At 54.8% G+C, this 16,810-nt stretch overlaps 8 protein-coding genes across 8 annotated transcripts; 3 read left to right on the top strand and 5 right to left on the bottom strand.

Annotated features, from left to right (window-relative positions):
• Positions 1-220: 220 nt before the first annotated feature.
• On the top strand, positions 221-1,288 carry CC84DRAFT_1181967 (uncharacterized protein; the record flags this gene model as incomplete). Its single annotated transcript, XM_018180586.1, has 3 exons — positions 221-690; positions 784-868; positions 962-1,288. The coding sequence occupies 3 exons, from the start codon at positions 221-223 to the stop codon at positions 1,286-1,288; spliced, it is 882 nt and encodes a 293-aa protein (XP_018029181.1).
• A 282-nt stretch (positions 1,289-1,570) lies between these two features.
• On the bottom strand, positions 1,571-3,660 carry CC84DRAFT_1169944 (uncharacterized protein). Its single transcript, XM_018179798.1, has one exon. It carries the CDS (start codon positions 3,578-3,580, stop codon positions 1,664-1,666), a length of 1,917 nt encoding a protein of 638 aa, XP_018029180.1. The 5' UTR covers positions 3,581-3,660; the 3' UTR covers positions 1,571-1,663.
• A 131-nt stretch (positions 3,661-3,791) lies between these two features.
• On the bottom strand, positions 3,792-6,108 carry CC84DRAFT_1169943 (ENTH-domain-containing protein). Its single transcript, XM_018179797.1, has 5 exons — positions 5,602-6,108; positions 5,490-5,552; positions 5,394-5,442; positions 5,266-5,347; positions 3,792-5,220 (listed from the first exon to the last, which is right to left on the bottom strand). Exons 1-5 carry the CDS (start codon positions 5,681-5,683, stop codon positions 3,967-3,969), a joined length of 1,530 nt encoding a protein of 509 aa, XP_018029179.1. The 5' UTR covers positions 5,684-6,108; the 3' UTR covers positions 3,792-3,966.
• An 89-nt stretch (positions 6,109-6,197) lies between these two features.
• On the top strand, positions 6,198-7,623 carry CC84DRAFT_1169942 (cyclophilin 1 long isoform). Its single transcript, XM_018179796.1, has 5 exons — positions 6,198-6,379; positions 6,545-6,767; positions 6,876-7,045; positions 7,105-7,211; positions 7,265-7,623. The coding sequence occupies exons 2-5, from the start codon at positions 6,557-6,559 to the stop codon at positions 7,458-7,460; spliced, it is 684 nt and encodes a 227-aa protein (XP_018029178.1). The 5' UTR covers positions 6,198-6,379; positions 6,545-6,556; the 3' UTR covers positions 7,461-7,623.
• A 211-nt stretch (positions 7,624-7,834) lies between these two features.
• On the top strand, positions 7,835-9,688 carry CC84DRAFT_1169940 (PLP-dependent transferase). Its single transcript, XM_018179795.1, has 2 exons — positions 7,835-8,131; positions 8,196-9,688. The coding sequence occupies exons 1-2, from the start codon at positions 8,063-8,065 to the stop codon at positions 9,450-9,452; spliced, it is 1,326 nt and encodes a 441-aa protein (XP_018029177.1). The 5' UTR covers positions 7,835-8,062; the 3' UTR covers positions 9,453-9,688.
• Positions 9,689-11,851: 2,163 nt separating this feature from the next.
• CC84DRAFT_1210659 (uncharacterized protein) lies at positions 11,852-12,873 on the bottom strand (the record flags this gene model as incomplete). Its single annotated transcript, XM_018182301.1, has 2 exons — positions 12,207-12,873; positions 11,852-12,115 (listed from the first exon to the last, which is right to left on the bottom strand). The coding sequence occupies exons 1-2, from the start codon at positions 12,813-12,815 to the stop codon at positions 11,852-11,854; spliced, it is 873 nt and encodes a 290-aa protein (XP_018029176.1). The 5' UTR covers positions 12,816-12,873.
• Positions 12,874-13,504: 631 nt separating this feature from the next.
• On the bottom strand, positions 13,505-14,760 carry CC84DRAFT_1200407 (NAD(P)-binding protein; the record flags this gene model as incomplete). The annotated part of the gene is made up of 3 exons (XM_018181661.1): positions 14,386-14,760; positions 14,068-14,334; positions 13,505-13,981 (listed from the first exon to the last, which is right to left on the bottom strand). The coding sequence occupies exons 1-3, from the start codon at positions 14,542-14,544 to the stop codon at positions 13,505-13,507; spliced, it is 903 nt and encodes a 300-aa protein (XP_018029175.1). The 5' UTR covers positions 14,545-14,760.
• Positions 14,761-15,378: 618 nt separating this feature from the next.
• Positions 15,379-16,766, bottom strand: CC84DRAFT_1223551 (uncharacterized protein; the record flags this gene model as incomplete). Its single annotated transcript, XM_018183504.1, has 6 exons — positions 15,379-15,678; positions 15,764-15,781; positions 15,831-16,060; positions 16,111-16,383; positions 16,444-16,557; positions 16,610-16,766. 6 exons carry the CDS (start codon positions 16,764-16,766, stop codon positions 15,379-15,381), a joined length of 1,092 nt encoding a protein of 363 aa, XP_018029174.1.
• Positions 16,767-16,810: the final 44 nt, after the last annotated feature.

Below are 16,810 nucleotides of genomic sequence, written 5' to 3'. Positions count from 1 at the left end.
ACAGCTAGTGGGCATTGGCAGCTGGGTCGGCCGCTCCTGCCTCATCCACTCGCCGTTACTATGGAGGCTGCTAGGAGACTGCGCCTTCCGTTTGCTCGAACTCAAGTATATAGACATCTTTCTACTCGTCGACGTTCAGCCAAGAGACACACCAGGCGGGACGTCTACACCTTCTACACACACATCTTTGCACTCCAAACATCTCAGAACCATCCCAAGTATGTCCGGACACCGTATCCGGTGGGATCTAGGACCGGGTGACCGACAGGCACACAGTGCCGCGACCTCTCGTGCGGCACCGTCACCTCTCGGCGCTCCAGCTCTAGATGGAGCTCCAGAAGCCGACCCCCATGTCTCTGAGCGGTCGTCCCGTCCCGGGTCAGTTCGTGTGGACTTCCCGGCGCCCACGCCCGACGACTTTGCCCCTTCCGTGCCGCAGGAATTTCCCGGTCTGTTCTGGGGCCGCAACTTCCCGCTCGCGGAGCGTCCGTCTGTTTTGGACGCCATCAGACGCCTCCCGCACGAGTCCATCGTTGGGCAATTCGCGCGTGGCGCCTGCAACCTGCTGCCCTCCCCTGCCGGCGCGGCGAACACAGAAGCCACGGTAGATAAACCCTGGCACGAGGCCAACGCCCGCTGGAACCAGAATCGGCACACCACGGTCCAGCTGGAGTGGATGGATGAGCGGAGGTAATGTGGTGTTGCGTTCTTGATTTTGCGTGCGTGCTTGCTTGCTTTCAATTTGTGTCATCCGGAAATACTAGTTAACCTTACAACGCACAGCAATCACATCGTGACGTTTGGGAGGGCTCAACTCCACGAGGACCAGCTGGAGACCTTCATCCGACACGACACGGGACGAACGATGGTCCGAAGCCCAGGACAGACTACCTGGACCGAGCAGAGAACGCGCGACCGCAACACCTACCTTCCGAACCCCTCTGGTCAGCCCCCACCCTAGACGCGGAGGACGGGCCTGGTGACCGATGCCGACGTCGGGCGCGAGGTGTGGCGCCGTCTGAACTGCATGCCGTCTCTGGTGACACCGGCTGGCTCCGGTGCTGCTGGGGGCGCACTTACGCTCCCTGCTCCTCCTCCTTCGCTCTCCGCTCGACCTGCGGATCCCCCGCCGGCGGCACCGCCCCAAGTGGGAGCATATGCTCCAGCACCAGATCTAGCACCAGCTCCATCCCCAGCAGAAGCTGCTCGCGCCGTGAGGGGGCGGTCAATGAGGCGCAACCAGCTTGACCGGGCGGTGGACCGCACCGACCAGCAGGATTTCTACTAGACTTGAGATATGGCGGGAAGGAGCCTGGCGTGGGGAAGTAATGGCTGTCCAAAAATTCTTATGCATACTTAAAGTCCCTTTGCTGGGTTTTGAGGAGGCTGTACGATAGTAGCGCCAGGGTACACTCACCAGAGTCGTGTAAAGAGCCCTTAATGTCTAATACTCGTTCTACAAACATGTGCAAGGCCCAAGCCCATGAGTGAGTTCCCGTAGGATGGGTTATGGTCATGGAGGGTTGTGGATGACTGAGGAACTGCAAATTGGCAGACATACTGTCTGTCGCTCATGCCGGACTTGTACGATCGTAGAGCCCGGGTGTACTCACCGCAGTTTTGTTGATAAAGCGCCATGGTATATTCTCTCATGTACTATATCTCATGGTATCTTGCCATCCTCTCCTTTCCCATGACCAACAGCAGTCCCTGATATACCTCGCCCCACTTTCTCATCGCTCTTCTTCGACCCTCTGACCTCTCCAGCCCCGACCCCTCCCGTCTTCACCTTCTCTCCACCCATTTTCTTCTGACCAACCGCCAACACGCACCCTAGCACAACCGCGACCACTAAAATAACGTCGACGATATGCACCGCCCACCACCAATGCTGCACGCCCACTCCACACGTATTCACCTCAATAATCCACTCTCCCTTTTCACCAGCACTGGTATCGAACCACGCAGACAGAAAACCCGCGTAGCCCGAGAACTCGCCCATCATGCTGCGCAGGGTGACTTCGCGGAGGGATGGGACGGCCGTGAGGGAGGTGCAGGTGCCGTCTTGATGGTGTACGTGGCGAGGTGTAGGGAAGCGTTGGGCGTGCCATGTACGCTGTTCGTCTTCTGGGAGTGTGGCATCGGGCTCGGGTTCAGAGTCGGAGGGGGAGTCGTGGTCCTGCGGTGGGAGATCGACGTTGTCGTGGGCGAGGGTGTCGTTGAACGTGATGCTGTCTTCGAGGACAGCCTCCTCGGGGGACTGCAAGGTGCTGGTGTTTGAAATCGCGGATGTAAGGTGTTCCCCGCGCTCCTTGACATCTTCTGGACATCCACTGTCCACACCTGGCTGGGTAGTATAATGCAGTACATCGCACCCCGCGTGATCATGTCCGTTGACAATAATACCCCTTCGCCCAAAACCCTGCCCATCTGCATACTGATTACTGCTCAGGCCGAACGTGCTCTCCAGTATGATCTTCGACGCATGCTCCGAGAGCATGTTCTGCTCCTTGACGCCGCTGCCACCGTCAAAGAAGTCGAAAAACGGGCTGTCGACGCAGATACCAGGTTCTTTGTGCAGCGGGATATGTGTGAGCAGGACGGTTGCGTGGGTCTTGTCGTTAACAGAGCGAGCCGTGGTGACGACGTGGTTTATGAAGTCGTAGGTCTCGCGCTGGAGGTCAGTGTCGAAGGCGGGGGTGTCGAGGTTCATGGTGTTGAGGATGACGAGGCGGAGGGCTGGGGCGTCGGCATCCGGGAGTGTGGTATTGGGCAGGGTGAAGACGATGTCCCAGTTGACTTTGCCGTATGTGCGCTCGAAACGCTCGATGCGGTTGATATCGATGTCGCCCGCGTAGCCGATGTCGTGGTTCCCGGCGATGTTGATGGCTCTGTTCGCCCAGGACGCATCTTGCCCCAGTACCTCGACGGTGCCGCCCCATCTCTTCTCTCTTTCTTGTCTCTCCTCGCCCTCTTGCTCCTCTCCCACAACTTCTTTCTCATCTAGCTCTTCTTCCTCATACCCCGTCATAATCCGCTCGGGCACCCTCTCCAACCCGCTAAACACCACATCCCAATACCTCCGACTCCTCCTCGCGAACTCCTCATCATTAATCCACTGGCTCCCCAGCAAATCCCCAAGAACAGCCACATGGCTCGGCGCTGTCCACCTCCTCAACGTGCGCACAATATGCGCAAGATACCGGTCGTTGCCCCAGATATCAATCGGCTTCCGGACATACCCCTCCAGCGCCCTGAGTATATCCTTCGGTATGTCCTTCACCGCGTCCCGCACGAGCTCCCACTTCTCGAGTATAGTCTCCGCATCGCGCACATGATCCACGATATTGTCAAACGAGCGGAACACCTTGGCGCGCGCCTTGCGCAGCGCCGTATTCCCCTCGAGCTGCGGATCACCGAGGGCGAGCAAGCGGAACGGCGCGGGGACAGTGGACCCAGGCGGGGACGGGAACGCGCAGCCGGCGTCGAAGAGCGGGTAGAGATAGAGCCATGTTGTGCCAAGCAGGGCTATCGGGGCCAGGACCAGCGCGAGCAGGAAGAAGAGGCGCGAGAGCTGCATTGAAGCATTCTCGTCAGCGCAGCGAATGTACAGGAAAGAAGGAGCGCAGAGAGAGCGCCCGAGACACGCGAGGACTGGCCCACATTGAGATGAAATCGAGTGCACGGTCGCCTTGAGTTGTTCGAGGTCGCAAGGGGCGGCCAATCAGGAAGGTGCGTTTGCGGAGTTGCGCCGGCGCGCTACCTGCTACACGTGGAGGGGCTACGCAGTACCCGAAGAACTAGATAATTCAAGGACGCTGAAGAATGGCCCTCTCAAATTCATACCGACCAATTCACTTATCAAGAGCAGCTGTTACCATCAAGGATAGCCTTCTTTTATCCTGGACTCCATGCGCAAAGTACATCACAAACACATAGCCATCACATGGGTCGCCAACGCTCCCACTATCCAAGTAGATCGCCCAAAGCACCACCAGGCTTAGCTCCACCCTGAGGTTGCGAAGTAGGAGTGCTCTGCCCAGAAGCAGGGGCTCCCCACAGCCCTTGGCTTGTCTTTTGCTTGGCCATGTCCGCCATCGTGACCCTCTGCGTGGGCGTAGCCGCCTTCTTGGGCCCAGCTCCGCCCAGCAAAGACGCAAACGCGTCGCCTCCAGCTTGCTTAGGGGCCCCAGAGCCAATCTTCCCGCCAATTCCAGGAGATGCAACGGAAGGCGTGGAGGCAATCGATGGTTTGGGCACAGACGTAAAGTAGTTCGGCCCTGTGGCCTGGTAACCAGCAGGACGGTATGGCTGGTTCATGCTCGACGTAGCCGACGCAGGTGTAGCAACAGCGGGCGAGGCGAAGTTATTGCTCGCGGGCGGTGGGGAAACCGTAGCGAAGAGGTCGTTCAAGTTGTTGTTCTGCGCGGCTGACTGGGGTTGAGGAGCCGCGAATTGCGTGGAAGCGCCAATGGTCGACGTAGAAGCAGGGGGGGCAATGAAAGAGGCTGCAGTGGATTTAGCTGCTGGCGCTGAGGGTGCGGCTGACTGGAAGTCATCGAAGTCGTCATCGTCTCCAAAGTCATCGTTAGCAGCAACGGGCTGTTTGCCGGCTGAAGACGAAGCAGGCGCTGGCTCGTCGTCCCATGCCAGCAGATCCACCACAGGTTCTGGTGCCTTTGGCTTCGGTTCTTCTTTCTTTGTTTCCTTCCGCACCTGAGTCGCCGATGGCTGTGACCGCCGTGGAGGAGGCGCAGATGACTCGGCTTCGTCTCCCTCGTCGTACTCTTCGAACTTATCTCGACGTTGCTGTGTATCTTGGAAGCCAGACTCGTTTCCTCCGAAACCGCCGCCGTCGCCATAGACACCCCCGCTGTAGCCTCCATAGTCGGCGTTGGCACTCTCGCTCCCGAAGCCTCCGTATCTGCTGCCGCTGCCACCGCCGCTGGAGAAGCCGCCCATGCCCATGCCGCCCTCGACACCGCCAAACTTGTTTCTATTCGCGCGTGCCTTCTTGCGCTCTGAGCGAATACGGTCGACATCACTCAAAAGCTCGGCCAGCTCCTTGGCTCGGTTTCGCACGTTGATGCCCTGGTCCTTGCCGTTCTGATCGATGAAGTGGAATTGCCGGAGCATCTTCAGGAGGGAAACGTGGGAGCGCGCATCATCGATCACTCGCTCGGAGCCGTTCTTGATAAGAAACTCGAGAAGTTGTAGAGCCTGCACCTGTCAGCGCCGCATTGGAGGAAGGCATGGTGCGCCGACCTTGTATATCTGCCTCCACTCCTCAGCTGCCTTTTCGGTGAATCGCTTGTATATCATGGGCATAATCTCGTTGAGCAATTGACTGGCTGGTCAGCGCGGTCTGGCAGGGTGTATCTGTCAACACCCACTAATTGAACGTGGCATTTGCGATCTCCTGCATCAGCGTTGAGGAAGCGCCTACGGAAGTCAGCGGTGGAATCTGCGGTGCAGGACTGCTTGCGTACCCCATGGTTCGTTGTTCGTCGCCTCGCGCACTTTCGCCTCCATCTCAGTGAAGTTCATCACCGCTGCTATGGTGTTAGCTCGGCTACCCAGCTGCATCCCGGGGAGACGCACCATTCTGAACCTTGCGCACGCCGGCTTTGAGGTCGTAGAGCGTGAGATTGCTCACTTGGTCTTTCAGACTTGCGAAGTCCATCGCGACGACGGGGTGATTCGGCGCTGGTGTGGATGGCGGTGGTGTTGAAGTGGCAGCTTATTATTGAGCGCGGCTGTTCCAGGGTTCGGCAGGGATGCGGTCCGCACTTCGCCACGTGCCGGTCGCTCAACAAAGGCTGGAGACCTGTGGCTATCGATGCTAACGAGAAGTGCGAGATCCAGCTGTGATGCTCAGGGTGTCCTGGCTCAGGCCGACTGTGTATAAGGTTAGTGGTTGCGGGCAGAGGACACGTGACAGAAGCTAGTCTTGGCAGGATTCAAGGCGACAGGAGCGATGCGTCTTGCGCAGAAGCTGCAGCCTTTTCATAGAGTGCCTAACAATCCAACGACTGGCTCGACAAGCAAGAGAATCTACCCGCTCGTCAATCGCAGACAGGGCTTGTCCGATCATCGTGGACAATGAAGCCGACTAGCACAGGGAGGATAGCGCCCAAAGCTCCAGGAGAAGCTCTAGGAAAATATCATCATTACCCTCGACTCCTGCATCCCTTTCCATCGCCACCCTCTGCAGGACAGCTTACCTCGTCTTCTGCTGTGTACCATAGTCATCTCTTCGTATATTGTATTGCATAGCTAGCCAATTGGCCCTTGCCCGCTGCTCCGAGCTGTCCAAGCAAGCTCCACCTAGCTTCACTCTTTCACTCAAAGTCAAGCAGCCCAGCTTCCGGGTTGCCAGGTGAGCGTGCCCGTTTGTCCCCGCTCGCAGGCGCCGTGGACCATCACTGCAGCGCACATCGCCTTCTGGAATGGCCGTTTCTGCACGCTTTCACCGCCGAGCGGCTGCGTCTGACGACATGGGGTGTCGGCGCTAAGTCTCTCACAGCCACTGACAAGCTCGCAGTAATACCCCGCCATGCCCCACCACGCCCTCAGGACTTCTACTTCTTTGCTCTCTGCCTTCCGCTCTTCTCAATCATCCCCTCTCCGAGCACCCCTCAACAAACGCAACTTCTCTCCATCTACCGCCAACATGGTCATCAAGACTTACTTCGATGTCTCCTGGTACGGCCCTGAGGTCCAGGTGAACAGCAACGGCGACGTCACTTCCAAGGGCGCCGAGAAGGGTAAGCTGCCCCTCCTTCGACAGCAAAACTGCATCGCCATCACGGCGACGCCGCCATACCTCATCTTTACGATGCTCGTCGAGGCCAATTGCTAACGCTGCCTTCCAGACCAGTCCGGTCGCATTAACTTCGAGCTCTTCGACGATGTCGTCCCCAAGACGGCCGAGAACTTCCGTGCTCTCTGCACTGGCGAGAAGGGCTTCGGCTACTCTGGCTCCAAGTTCCACCGCGTGATTCCCCAGTTCATGCTCCAGGGTGGTGACTTCACCCGTGGCAACGTGAGTTTCACAACCCCTCCCGACGCGGCACGAGGCGGGGCAGTAGCTGACCAAAACAGGGCACCGGTGGCAAGTCCATCTACGGCGAGAAGTTCTCCGACGAGAACTTCAAGCTCAAGCACGATAAGCCATTCTTGCTGTCCATGGCCAACGCCGGCCCCAACACGTAAGTTTCCACCTGTCCCGCGCTCTCCAGCCTCGCAGCTAACCGCGACACAGCAACGGCTCCCAGTTCTTCGTGACGACCGTCGTTACCTCATGGCTCGACGGCAAGCACGTCGTCTTCGGTCGCGTCCCCGCTGGTGACGTCGAGTCGATGAAGATCGTGCGTGCCATCGAGGCCGTTGGCAGCAACTCGGGTGCTGTCAAGTACTCGTCAAAGCCGCCCACCATCACCGGCTCTGGCCAGGCTTAGACGGGTAACATGGGATAGGGAGTCGAGCTTGCGGCATGGTCTCGCACCTTTGCGGTGCTCACGGCATGGAAAGCGGCAGTCGGGATCAGTAACACTTGTGAACGGTCCATCTAGTAGCATTTGTGAACGGCCAACGCCAATTTGATACTGAGGCCTCTACCAATATATCTACATCTCTTCTCAGCTGAGTGCACACCGTGCACACCGTGATCGTTCTCTTCAGTGTTTCTCGCATTCTTCCTGGCCCATTGCAAATTTTCCAGCAGAGGAGGGGCAGCTTTTCACCCCGCCTCGCCTCGACAGCAGCCCCGCACTACCCGATTCGCAGCTGTCGTCATCGCCCCTGTCGCTCGAGATCACATCACCCGCGCCCTGGCTACCGCGCCTGATGCTCTCTTCGGCATGGCGGGTCACTTAGGGCGTGTTGTCAATATGGCGAGCTCAAGTGACTCAGTCCGTACCATGTCTAGCCGTTCCTTTCCCGTTGATACTCCTACTAATCTGTTGTAACCTAGCCGTTCCTCTCCCGTTGATACTCCTACTAATCTGTCGTAATCTGCACTTCACTCCCATCAATTCTATACTTTTCGAGCCAATTCACAATGCCGAAGCCTCTCTCCGCCGCAACGGCAGCTGTGCACGCGGACGACCACATCAATGTCCTAACAGATGTCAGTGATTATGCTGCATAGCTCGGGCAATTGCACCCTCGAGCTGCGGTACTGACTTCTCCAGGTCGCACCCGCAATCCACACCTCAACCACCTTCCGCTACCCCCGCAACCACGCCGACCTCCAGCCCGTGGAGACGGGCTCCTCCCACTCCTTCCCCGCCCTCCAAACCCCCCTCGTCTACTCGCGCCTCGCCTCGGCCAACATAAATCGCCTCGAGACCGTACTCGCGCCCCTCATCTACCCCAACACACCCGAGTCCGAGCTCGAAAACCTCGCAAACCATGTCGTGAGCTACAGCTCCGGCCTTAGCGCCTTCCACGCGCTCCTCGTCAATGTCGTCCCCAAAGTTATCGCCATATCCGAGGGATACCACGGGTGCCACGGCGTGATTGGTCTGCACAAGAAGATGCATGGCGTGCGGACCGTGGACCTGCACGCGGATGAGAAGGCGTGGGACGACGCGGGGCTGGGAAAAGGCGACATCGTACACCTCGAGACGCCGCTGAACCCGACGGGCGAGGCCTTCTCAATTCAGAAGTACGCCGACCGCGCGCACAAGAGGGGCGCGCTGCTCAGCGTCGACGCGACGTTTGGGCCGCCCGGGCTGCAGGATCCGTTCGCGTGGGGCGCGGACGTGGTCATGCACAGCGGGACGAAGTATATCGGCGGACACAGCGATATTCTCTGCGGCATTCTGGCGGTTAAGAAGGGCGAGGAGGGCTACAAGATGGCGGGGAAGCTGCGGGAGGAGCGGCTATTCATGGGCTCTGTGCTGGGGAGTCTGGAGGGCTGGCTCGGCGTTAGGAGTCTGCGGACGCTGGAGCTGCGCGTGCAGCGGCAGTCATCGAACGCGACGAAGCTCGTTGAGTGGCTGAGCGAGGCGCTCAAAGGGAACGGCGAAGGTAGCGACGTGGTGAGCGAAGTGGTATCGGAAGTCACGCACGCGAGTCTGCAAACCTCCGACTTCCCTTGGCTCAAGAAGCAGATGCCCAACGGCTTCGGCCCTGTGTTTTCCTTCTACACGAAGACACCCGACCTCGCGCGCCAACTGCCCTCTCACCTGCGCCTATTCCACCACGCGACGAGTCTAGGGGGTGTGGAGAGCTTGATCGAGTGGCGCCGCATGTCTGACTCTGGCGTCGACGAGCGGCTCCTCCGCGTGAGCGTTGGTGTAGAGAGCTGGGAGGACCTGCGGGACGACCTTGTCCAGGCTTTTGAGAAGCTGGCTGCGGGCGAGAAGGTCGAGAATGGTGTGAGCCTAGATGTGCAGACTAGGGGTAGAGGGGCGAAGATGGAAGGTGGTGATGGCGCGGTATAAGACAGCATAGATTGTGGCTATAGAAAGAGTTGAACACAATAGACCAGGAGATTAGATTAAAAGGAGAGCGAATCGGTAGACGTAAGGAGGACGGCTTTTGGAGTTCTATCAGGAGTCACTATCGTATAGGCTCTGCTGAAGCATCACAACAAACATGTTACATTCACGGGGAAGCTTGTAGTTCTTCATGCACTTACCATCCTCCAGCGCTACAATCCTGTCTGGGGGAACTCACGCCTAGTACAAAGCTTGATCACTTTGCTACCCGGAACATCATCTGAGTGCCAAGTCGCGGCTAACTTCCTCATCAGAGTTCCGGACGAAAGGTCTAGGTCATGCAAGAAGGTAGAATTCCACCATGATACGTATGCCCCAAAAAAATCGGGCTTCTCACTCTCGCGCAACAAGTCAGCCATAGTACATACATAGGTAATCTTGCAGAGACACACATTACCAATCTTTGCTCCCAACATGCCTCCGACTGGCATCACTCGCCCCTAGTACAGGTTGCCGAGGGCGGGGTTATCGTCCTCCGGGCCGTCCCAGTCCATGTGCTCGGGCTCTGGTGCTGGTGCAACTGGTCCTGCTCGGGACTGTGCTCCCGGACGACGAAGACCATGTATGTCCATATGCCATCGTTACATACCATTGGCCGGTACTCCACATCCTTATAGAGCACACTGGCCATAGCTGCATCTCAGGCTCGACTCGGTTCATCCCAAAAGACATTGTGAGCTGCTCAATGACGTTTTAGTCCGCCCAAACGCGCGGGGCGGGAGGTCATTTAGGGGGTCGGATGATGGTCGCAGCCATCGAGAGCTTCTCGAAAAGTTTGTAGAGGTCATTGGGAGGTGCGTAGTTCTGTTTTTGAACTGGGTGGCGGGAGGAAGGGAAGAAATACTAGCGGAATTCTGGGTGGCCTGTGGTCATGGCGAGACAGGAATGGAACTTTTGGGGCACATGTGGTGCGACGTGAACATTTTTGGGAGAGGAGGAGGCGAGAGACATTGGGATGGTCTCGAGGCTTGTAGTCATGGACAGGAAATAGCCAAGTCTTTGGACCGCATATAGAGAAGGAGGGTTCGTTATTGAGGAGAGGCGAGGAGCCCGAAACATCATGAGGATTTCTGGCATCTTCTAGCTATGAAGAGGAAGTGGCACAATTTCTGGACCGCATTGGACGAAGGTCAATCGGATCCAGGAGGGGAGACAAGACATTGTTGCGCTTCTCTTTCTGTTCAAGTCACAAAGTCCTTCGCAAGGGGTTCCCGGCGCACATACGATGGTCAAGAGCACCTTGTTCAAAGCGCGAGGGACGAAAGACATTGAATGGCTCTTTCGTAATTTCTGGTCATGGCGTGTCCTCGGAGATACTTCTCGGGCGCATGCAGTGGGCTTGCATTATCATCTAGCAGGCCAGGGACAGACCTCTGATCTTCTTCCAACCCTTCCAGTCATTATATAACAGGAAAGAGCTTCTGCAGCGCATGAATCGATAGCTTGTGCTGTTTGGAAAGGCAACAAAGACGAGAGGCATCGGGTTGGTATCGTGCAGTTTCTAATCATGTGATGAAAATATGGGCGTTTCTGGACCAGCAATTGCGGTTTGTGGACGGCGAGAGGCAACATACATCGGATCGTCCGGCACTGCTTTCTCGTCTTGGTATATAGGATGAAAGACTCTGGGATCGCTTGGAGCGGTGGGAGCATGCTTGTAGAAAGGGAACGGCGAGAGACATGCCTTTGCCCGCTGCTGTCTTCCAGTCATCGGTCGATATCAATGCCAATTCTAGAGCGCATCCGACGGATAGAGTATCGTTTTGAAAAGGACGAGAGGAGGCATACATCGACATCCTCGTCTGCCCCTTTCAAAGTTCGTATATAAGAGGAAGGGTTATTGCGGTGCATAAAGAGGGCGTTACGTACGCCCAGAGTGGAAGGGAGACGAGAAGCATGTGTATCCAACAGTGCTTCTTTTAGTCATACTACGGTATCGATATTGTCTCTAGAGTCCGTAAAATGGGACTGTTATCTTTTTTATCATTTACGGAAACAACAGAAAAACTCATCCGCTTCAGGGGATTTAATCCTGATACTATATAGAGATTTAGGCGGTGGAAGAAGAGGCCGTGAAGAGCCGTTGAGAAAACGGGAGATGAGATCCAAAGGTCGTAGCTTCCAAACGCATCGCGGGTCAACTCAATCGTTTACAGCTCGCTCCACAAGCGGAGCAGACATGGTGGGGTCGTGGGAAAACTTCGAGTCCGCACAAAGGGTGTGAAGGCCTTCTTTTAGACAGGTTTCCCAGACCATTTCAGGTGCGAAATTCGCCTCGACTCGCAGTTCTCCAAATACTCCAATCCGCTCACCACGCTCATGGGTCAGTCGTTCTCTTAGTTCTAGTCTTCCTCCGCAGGATCCTTTCTGAGCGATGGATGCACAACGTCATGCTTCGTCGATCTCGGGCAAGGAAGCGCCGGCACAGGTGGCAGCGACGCCATCGGCGGGAGCGCGGTCATGTTCCGCTGATACCACTCCCAGCTGTCCTCCCCAGGAAGTTGCCCTCCGGCACTGGGATCTGTGGTGCGTGGGCGACCGGGTGTGAGGGGAGTGTAGCTCTCTGGGCCCATGGCGCGGCGGATGTCGGAGATGTCTTCCTGAGTCTACTTCAGGTTAGAACAGTCAGGGTGACAGAGAATCAATGGGCAGCTGAATACTGATAGGTCGGAGGAGTAAGGGCTGGGAATGCGTTACCTTCTTCTTCGGCGTCCATGTGAACATCCCCTTAATCTTCTTTCCGGGCTTCCGCGGTGTCTGTGTGGTTTTATTCGGTGTCGCACGGGCGGCTACACGCTTGAGGGGCTTGTCTGTGACACCCTTTCCCACGCGCTTCTCCGTGCCAGCTTCGGGGGCTTGAATCGTTGCGGGGGTCTTAGGAGTTGTTGGTCTCGCCGGTTCTCCCTCGGTTTCGGCGTTTTGATGGAGGGGATGCTGCTTCTGGAAAATTTGGATGTGTTTCAGCTCTTCAAGCGCCTGTCTGCGGTATTCGGCCATGACACGGGCGCGGTGGACGCGTTCATCCATGTCATAGAGAGCGAGACCTTCCAGAGGGACGGACATGGCGTAGATCCTAGTTAGATTGCGGCTCTGAGACAGGAGAGCGCCTATATAGGTTATAGTTGGAGGTTGTCGGATGTGACGGAGCAAGTGGCGTATGGCCGTCGAACTGATGAAGTTTCCGTGTGGTAGAAGTCGGAAACTGGGTTTTCGCGACAGACAAAAAGCGTTCCGCGAGAAAAGAAGACACGCCAAGAAGCTAAGGCTCAGTCCGTAAGGAGGATGAATAGAGCGCACGAGGACCATTTACGGTGCCCAACTTTCTGCCACAGACGGAAGGGCCATATGTAGATTCAAAGTCATCCTCCAAAGCTATACAAGTGAATTTTGTAGGATTCTAGTGTTATATAAACCCACCAGACGCTTTTCTAGTAGCGCCATTACTCTGTACATCGGGCTGTTCTAGAGCGTGTGAAGAGCGGGATACGCCACCGAAAGGAGGTCATCATCGACCTTGCTTGCTGATTCTGGAAGCATGCACCTGATCCTCTCTCGGCTTTTTGAGCATCCCTCAGCAATTCTCGATAAGAAGTAGCCGTGTAACACGATTGCAATTTGTACAAGTATGAATATGAGTTGTATCAAGTCAAGAGGCTTGGTTGCATGAGCTTGACGCAGGCCAGCCCCTCTGTTATGAAGAAGGCGGGAAGGCTTGCAGCTTGTCTAGAGGTCGTGCATGGGAAGGTTGTTTGTAGTTGTGTAGGTCAAATGAGCAGACGTCGTAGATTTGATGGGGCAGCTTCGAGAAAATATCCCAAGTCATCTGACAATTGAAAAAACCATCTGGCACTGACCTTACGAAAGAAACTGCATTGAGCAGCAGGTTCTGATAAGTACAAACAAGACCGCCCAATGTTCTAGAAGGTTTCCACTAATGTGGCCATCCGGACTCGACAGGATGTCGCTATGGCTCCACTCCTGTGTCGCGAGCGTACTTACTGCGCCCACGGATGACCGTCGGGTCCGACCTTCGCGTTGATGTGGCCCAGCCTCAAGAGTCTCCCTGCCTTGATCTCATCTCCATGCTTTTCAATCTCCTCAACATCCCAGTTCACACTCACATATCCGCCTCTGAGCACATCCGCTTCCGGCTTGAGTAAATACAAAGTGAAAGCGCCAGTCAACTCAGGCTGGTCTTTTGCGAACGGCGTCATAGCATCGATGACAGTACCACGACCGTCCTTTGCTTCCACAATCCCAGGATGGATGGAGAACACGCGAACGTTGGAGAGTTCGAGGTCGAGATGTTCGCCGAGCTTGGTAGCGGCAAGCTGAGAAGTGCTGAGGGAGGATAGGCCGGGGTTGGTCATGGAGGCGCCGAGGGAGACAAGGTTGATGAACGTAGTGGTGCGATCTTTGTTGAAATTGTGGAGGTAGTGGGCAAGGATGTAGGTTGCTTTGACATTGATCTCCTGCGTACCAGTCATTAGCATGCTATGATGGGAGTAATAAGAGGCAGTATGGTCTGCATATGAAGGAAGCCACCAAGAAGGCTTACATGCTCGGCCCACCACTGCGAAGGCTCCATCTCCCCGATGGTGCCGTAGTTGACGATACCAGCAGCGTTCAGTACAACATCCACGGCACCAAACTTTGCAATCGCTTTTTCGAAGATTGCTTTCACGTCATCTTCTTTCGTGATATCGCCTGAAGCAACCAAAATGTTGCCCTTAAGCTCTTTCGCTACGCTGTCCAACTTCTGTTCATCACGACCGACGAGGACAACGCCTTTAGCATTTGCAAGGGTCCAGGTCTTCGCGACAGCCTGGGAACAGTGTCAGTGGATGTTTCTATTCAATAATGAGGGCCAACTGACGTATCCAAGACCACCACCTGACCCTGTGATGAGAATGACTTTGTCCGAGGCAAGCGGTGCAAGCCTCTTGGGATCGACGGCTGGGTATACATCGCGATGCATTGCCTTCGTGAGCTGAAAGGGAGCAGTCAACATGTTTGGATCAAGCTGCGCCGACATTTTGTCTCAGAAAGAAGGGGGAGATTAATGGAAGATTTCTGGTGTTCGACTTTGAGGTTCTTAAGGAGGATGAAAAGCTATTTGTCTTGTTGTACTGGATACGAAGCGGCCTGATCCCTTACTTATACTTGCTTTTACTATCTTGACATCTGCGTTCCGCAAGTCCGTGCTCTTCCCGATTACACGCATCTCGGACGTAAAGGCGCGATGTTATTCAGCGGCTTGTGGTGTTTTGTAAGATATCGTCTTGAGCCCGCGGAAGCTCCGTTGATGAATCCGTGTTAGCGCCGGGCTAGTACGCCTTAGGGAAGGCTTTGATTTCTAATTTCCAATGCCATGAATCAACTTATGTGCGCTATATTCTATCAAAAGAAATCTTCAGAGGAAGTTTGAGTGAATCATTGCTGATTTGGAGCTGATTTACCGCGACTGGTTGTGGACGATCCGGAAGAGACGGGGCTGCCTAATGTATGAGACGCAACTCGTGGACTACTGGTAATACGTCGCATTCTACAGAGCGATGCCTTGGTCAAGAGGATGTGTCTGCCGCATTTTACCTCCCTCCTTCCCCCTGCATGTCCTGTACGTTTCATTGAAACGAAAATAACTTGCGTAATACTAACCGCAATACGAAAATACAAACAAATTTGTCCACTTTTCATTGTACTAGGTCAAGGGAGATAGCAACGAAAAATAATTTACGCGAAATCAGAGGGTTTACCGACTGTTTAGCCCAACGTTGCCCAAGAACACGACCAAAACCGCACAGTATCTGTAAAGGCACACGTCAGTCGAAGATCGTTATCAATTATACCAATCTGGGGATAACAATACTTACGCGGCGGCTGCGGCTAGGATTTCATGGCGTTTGGCCTTCGTGAAGAGTGACAGCACTGCTGAAAATGCTAAAGTCGCGACGACAAGAACACCTATACATATTGCATACGCTTTATCTGTCTTGACATCGTTGATGAGATGATAGAGAATATAGATTGGAACGATGAGAAGGATTAAAATCATCGCGGTGATGATACAGTTCGCAAGACGAGTAACTTGCTGTCTGGAATAGTATACTTCGATATCGGAGGATTTCGTGCCGGGTGACTTCGTGCCGGAGGACTTGGTGCGAGATCGCTGTTATTCAGGAAGTTAGTCAAGGCGGCAACATTCGACAGACTGTAAGAAATTTGGACTACGTGAACGAATGCGGGTCACTGACCTCATCTCCGAAGACTTGCTGCGAGGGACATAAGCACAACCCAGGATATCTATCCGAAGAGACTTACCTCAAGAAGGGGGCAATGAAACCATCGTAGAAATGTTTCAATGCTAGAGTCTAGCCAAGCATGTTCGCGGCCTGCACGCAAAGTTACCATGTCCTCTTCATGGTCGATCCAGGAAGCCTCGCGCTCCATGAGCGGGTTACGAAGGCGCATCCAATTTCGCACGCTGTTGTAGTCTACTTTGGAAGGGTGATTCATTGCGACCATCTTCCGGGCTGCATTGAGAAGATTCACTGTAGCTTGTTAAGATGGCTTAATTACCCTACCTCCCAGCGAAACTTACCATAAGAGCAGAACGTTTCCTCGACCTCTTTCAGAAGCTCCGTCCTTCGCTCTAAGTGTTCATCTGGAAGATCTCTAGTCCTTGGCCATCTCTCATCGATCTTCGCTTCGACACGGTCCAATTTGTCCAACCTCTTTTCGAGCTCGCGCAGTTCATCCTGTTTATCAAGAATAAGACGAGACTGTATAAACCCAAATCTTCGATAAATCATGAAGCTCTCATCACTATCAAGAAATGCGGCTAGCCTTGGGTACCCCTGAGGGCTTGCAGAGACTGTTCCAATTAGAAAACAGACGTAGAAGTATGGTCTCCGAAGAGCCCTGGACCACTTACGCGTTCTGATTGTAGGATTTGAGACATTTTGAGGAGGATTTGAAGCCTGTCGACTAGGACCGTTCCAACCTTTCCTCAGCCTCGTTCGAGCGGTCCTGATCCATCGAGGAGTACCTAACTTGTGAGAATTGATTTTCCAATTCAAACGTAAGGTTTAATAACTTACGCAAGTTTTTACGTCGGGCATTCGGAGAGTGGAAGCTCAATGTCTTGCTCGTAGAGGCGTTTTCGTAGGACTTTTCCGAAGTTTCAGTTGCTGCAGTCGAGAAGCTGGTTCCGGCTTCTCCTCTTTCCATTCTCGAAATCTCATCATCAGGATTCATGGTGCAACTTGATCGACTTGATCACTGAGTCATGTGCTGTTCAA

The sequence above is a fragment of the Paraphaeosphaeria sporulosa genome, assembly GCF_001642045.1.
Source record: "Paraphaeosphaeria sporulosa strain AP3s5-JAC2a unplaced genomic scaffold CC84scaffold_17, whole genome shotgun sequence".
Lineage (NCBI taxonomy): Eukaryota > Fungi > Ascomycota > Dothideomycetes > Pleosporales > Didymosphaeriaceae > Paraphaeosphaeria > Paraphaeosphaeria sporulosa.
Note: the sequence above shows the minus strand (reverse complement) of the source record. Positions and strands in the feature narration are given on the sequence as shown.

Bases quoted from the DNA above. Each gene is read 5' to 3' on its own strand.
- CC84DRAFT_1169942 (XM_018179796.1), top strand. From the start codon at position 6,557: ATGCCCCACCACGCCCTCAGGACTTCTACTTCTTTGCTCTCTGCCTTC. The intron at 7,046-7,104 runs GTGAGTTTCACA...TGACCAAAACAG, and splicing joins GTGACTTCACCCGTGGCAAC to GGCACCGGTGGCAAGTCCAT. The intron at 7,212-7,264 runs GTAAGTTTCCAC...ACCGCGACACAG, and splicing joins GCCAACGCCGGCCCCAACAC to CAACGGCTCCCAGTTCTTCG.
- CC84DRAFT_1169943 (XM_018179797.1), bottom strand. From the start codon at position 5,683: ATGGACTTCGCAAGTCTGAAAGACCAAGTGAGCAATCTCACGCTCTAC. The intron at 5,553-5,601 runs GTGCGTCTCCCC...ACACCATAGCAG, and splicing joins CGTGCGCAAGGTTCAGAATG to CGGTGATGAACTTCACTGAG. The intron at 5,443-5,489 runs GTACGCAAGCAG...TGACTTCCGTAG, and splicing joins GACGAACAACGAACCATGGG to GCGCTTCCTCAACGCTGATG.
- CC84DRAFT_1169940 (XM_018179795.1), top strand. From the start codon at position 8,063: ATGCCGAAGCCTCTCTCCGCCGCAACGGCAGCTGTGCACGCGGACGAC. The intron at 8,132-8,195 runs GTCAGTGATTAT...TGACTTCTCCAG, and splicing joins ACATCAATGTCCTAACAGAT to GTCGCACCCGCAATCCACAC.
- CC84DRAFT_1169944 (XM_018179798.1), bottom strand. From the start codon at position 3,580: ATGCAGCTCTCGCGCCTCTTCTTCCTGCTCGCGCTGGTCCTGGCCCCG.